Below are 1,921 nucleotides of genomic sequence, written 5' to 3'. Positions count from 1 at the left end.
ATTTGAAAAAACGTTCAATTGGCTGCTTAATTAATCATTATCATTATAACATACAAACGCAACCAGAAGCATATTTCTATGCATTACTATTATTGTTCAAACCATGGCGAAATACTGATAAATAGAAGTGTGGATGTGATACATACGCAGGAGCGTTCGTGTCAGTACAGTCAGAACTTGTAGATGGATTAATAAAATCATGAACGTATTTTAGAAATTCAGAAAGGAATGGATTACATGAAAGAATTAATTAATAAAAATATTGAAGAAAGTAATGAAGGTGCTAAATGTTCAATTGATTTATCATTAGAATGTGTACCTATAGAAGTAGAAGGCGCAATGAAAGACTTTCAAGATGTACAAAATAAGTACGAAGATTTAGATGTTTCACAAATGATATCAGAGTTGAATTCTGATCAAGAAAGGGTTTTTAATAAAGTGACAAAAACTCTATCTACCGATCATGAAATTCTTACACTTTACGTTAGTGGTGAAGGTGGTACGGGTAAAAGTTTCTTAATAAAAACTATAAGATGTTGGATAAAGAAAATCATGAAAAAAGATGTCATTGTCAGTGCTCCCACGGGAATAGCAGCTTTTAACATGGATGGTCTAACGATTCATAGAGTGTTTCAACTGCCGGTAGAACATGGACGTACAGCTAAATATACAGAATTATCAGACGTAGCAATTAAAGTTATTCGTGAAGAACTTAAAAATGTTACATTAATAATTATTGATGAAATATCCATGATTTCAAATGTAACGTTAATGTATATACATCTTAGATTAGTAGAAATATTCAATACTAAAGACTTAGATAATGGTTGGTTTGGAGGAAAACACATATTATTATTTGGTGATTTGTTACAATTGCCACCTGTACGTGATAAACAACCTTTCATAAAATTATGAAATGTCGATATTGAAAATTACATAGGCACTATAGGTTCTTATGACTTCTGGACAAATTTATTTTCCTATGATGAATTGACAATTAATATGCGACAAAAGGCTGACAATACTTATAAAGATATTTTATCGAAAATTAGAATTGGTATTGTACAAGATTCGGATACTAAGATTTTACTTTCAAAAAAGATAAATTTCAAAAGTATTAAAATTGAAAATCGAATGCAAGAATTATGTGATTTAATTTCTACTTTATCGTCTGATACTGTTTGCTTACTACTGTTGTGTCCTGATGGGACACTGGGATTATTTTTCCCCCAAAACGATCACACTGGACCACGAGGCCCCAAGTAGCCGGATCAAGGGATACGCTTACCAAAGGGACTCAGCCCACGGAAATGCCTATATCTCAACACCCAGAAGAGATCTGAAGATACCAAGTGGACCAACAGGAAGCTGGAAACCTGCAGATTATATAATGTCCAGTTTAAAAATGGATATTGTTTACCGTTTAGAAGTTATAGGCAAAAGAAGTCATCCCATCTTTCGGAGACCGGGACTAAGAGATGAGTGGTGGGGGAACTATCCGAAGCCACTTCGAAATTTTAAATATTAATAACTAGGGAATTAGTTAGGATATTAAGTTGATATTTGGCAGGGTTTATCAACATTGTTGAAGGATTGTTTATGTTGAATTTTATTAAGTTATAACAATGTTTAAGCTCTCGCCTGTGATTGGCTCGAATCCAGATGGTGGGGGAACTATCCCAAACCATATCGAAACTTTGCGTGTTAATAAATAAATAATTAGTTAAGATATTAAATTGATATTTGGCAGGGTTTATCAACATTGTTGAAGGATTGGTTATGTTGAATTTCATTAAGTTATAACAATGTTTATGATCTCGTCTGTGATTGGTCCGAGGTTTGATGGTGGGGAGCTATCCCAAACCGTGTCGGAACTTTAAATGTTAATAACTAAACAATTAATTAAGATATTGAACTGATA

General features: G+C 32.9%; 1 protein-coding gene across 1 annotated transcript; it reads left to right on the top strand.

The window, feature by feature from the left end:
- The first annotated feature begins 228 nt into the window (after nt 1–228).
- Nucleotides 229–1,266, top strand: LOC136775050 (ATP-dependent DNA helicase pif1-like). Its single transcript, XM_066729525.1, has 2 exons — nt 229–886; nt 941–1,266. The coding sequence occupies exons 1-2, from the start codon at nt 229–231 to the stop codon at nt 1,264–1,266; spliced, it is 984 nt and encodes a 327-aa protein (XP_066585622.1).
- Nucleotides 1,267–1,921: the final 655 nt, after the last annotated feature.

This window comes from Prorops nasuta, unplaced genomic scaffold (genome assembly GCF_024137725.1).
Source record: "Prorops nasuta isolate Cenicafe-Biocafe unplaced genomic scaffold, Cenicafe_Pnas_1.2 PNAS00007, whole genome shotgun sequence".
Taxonomy (NCBI): Eukaryota; Metazoa; Arthropoda; class Insecta; order Hymenoptera; family Bethylidae; genus Prorops; species Prorops nasuta.
The sequence above is the reverse complement of the archived record's forward strand: the minus strand, read 5'-3'. Positions and strand labels throughout refer to the sequence as shown.